General features: G+C 43.0%; 1 protein-coding gene across 1 annotated transcript; it reads right to left on the bottom strand.

The window, feature by feature from the left end:
- Positions 1-465: 465 nt before the first annotated feature.
- T265_12182 (hypothetical protein) lies at positions 466-996 on the bottom strand (the record flags this gene model as incomplete). Its single annotated transcript, XM_009179274.1, has 1 exon — positions 466-996. The coding sequence occupies one exon, from the start codon at positions 994-996 to the stop codon at positions 466-468; it is 531 nt and encodes a 176-aa protein (XP_009177538.1).
- Between the last annotated feature and the right edge of the window lie 510 nt (positions 997-1,506).

The raw sequence follows: 1,506 nt of genomic DNA on the forward strand, positions 1-1,506 counted from the left end.
ATAAGTAAACTTGAACACTCCTATCATAATTCAGAGGATGTTCAGCACAACTGGAGCAGTTCCAATGGAGCGCATCGATAAATTAATGGGCCCAAGAACAGGACCGAGATATTTGAGTACGAAGGAGTAAAACGCAGGCAATAATCGAAATGTGGGAGGTTTTTTGGACGTCATTATGAACCGTTAAGTGGTGATCAAGTATAGGATCCCAAAATTGGCAATGCGGGAGGTGGCGATCTACATCAAGTAGTGGCCTTATGCGATTTCTAAACCTTAATCGCGTAGGAAAAGCTTATTCCAAATCTCACCCAGTTGTTTCAAGGGGTGAATTGTAAACAAACGTTGCGATACATTGACGGTGAAGTGGTTCGGAGAGAACTCTGGCTAGAAGAATAAACAAAATGTATTTACTTACACGCAATAATACACATGATATGTACACTAATGGGGATTAGCTAATCACTGTTAGCTGATACGGACATTAGGATGCAAAGAACGGAGTCTCTGATTCCGAGAAAGACCGAGTCGTAGACCACTGGTCGGTGTCACAGCTATTCTTGGTCTTTCGGATACACTGGACGTAGAAAAACAAGGAGTACTTGGTTCAGAGGCAACAGACAACACTCTGGTTCGGCAAGGTAAGTTTGAAATAGGCGAGTTTAAAACATTTTCCATCAGTTTCGGTCGCGGCTCTGATGATGCTGGGGAATGGGTCATAGGCTGAACGAGCGCTTCCGTTTTCTTCGTCACGGATACAACAACGCTTTTCGTCGTTTTAGATACCTTCCGTTCACGTTCTTTCGGTTTTTCGCCTCTCTTCGTTTTATTGATAGGCGCATTATCATCTTTAGGGATTTCCCAATCGTCGTCATCCTTAGTTGGTTTACTCTTCTTCACATTTTTTGGTTCATCATCGAAAAACTCTTCATCACTATCACCAGCCAAATGAGCATAATCTAACTGCTTCTTCACTCGCCCGGATCTTCTTTCCGTCATTGACCGAGCTGAAACAAGTATAAATGGGTTTAAAGTGAACGCATTGGAGCGGATTGTAAGACAGATGCGGTGTCTGAAGAAAAAACTTCTAAAAATCAATTTCCCTAGGATATATGAACATACGAGCTGAAAAACGCCGGATCAATTTGTTAGCTCACTTGTGGTGTCGCTGCAATGCCGTAGGGTCGTGTTTGTGTGGGTTCCGTATACCTTTTTCAAAGGGATCCAGAGTCATCTTTTGTGGATCAGTGAACTGCTCCAGGACAGTCGAATATATTTAACCAGTAGATGACACTCAAACAAGGTATAAGCAGTTCGCCGCGTCAATACCACCCTCAGTTCACGATGAGACCTCATATTACTAGTAAGATATACTTGCGAGGCCGAGACGGACCTAACCGAGAGTGAAAGCGAACTCGTTCCTGGTCGTTGCGTATTCCTATGCAGATAACTAGCTGGTGGCCAAAGATTTTAAGCTTTAGAAGGTCTCCAATTTGTATCAAACTTTTC

Source organism: Opisthorchis viverrini (genome assembly GCF_000715545.1).
Source record: "Opisthorchis viverrini unplaced genomic scaffold opera_v5_1537, whole genome shotgun sequence".
NCBI classification, from domain to species: Eukaryota; Metazoa; Platyhelminthes; class Trematoda; order Opisthorchiida; family Opisthorchiidae; genus Opisthorchis; species Opisthorchis viverrini.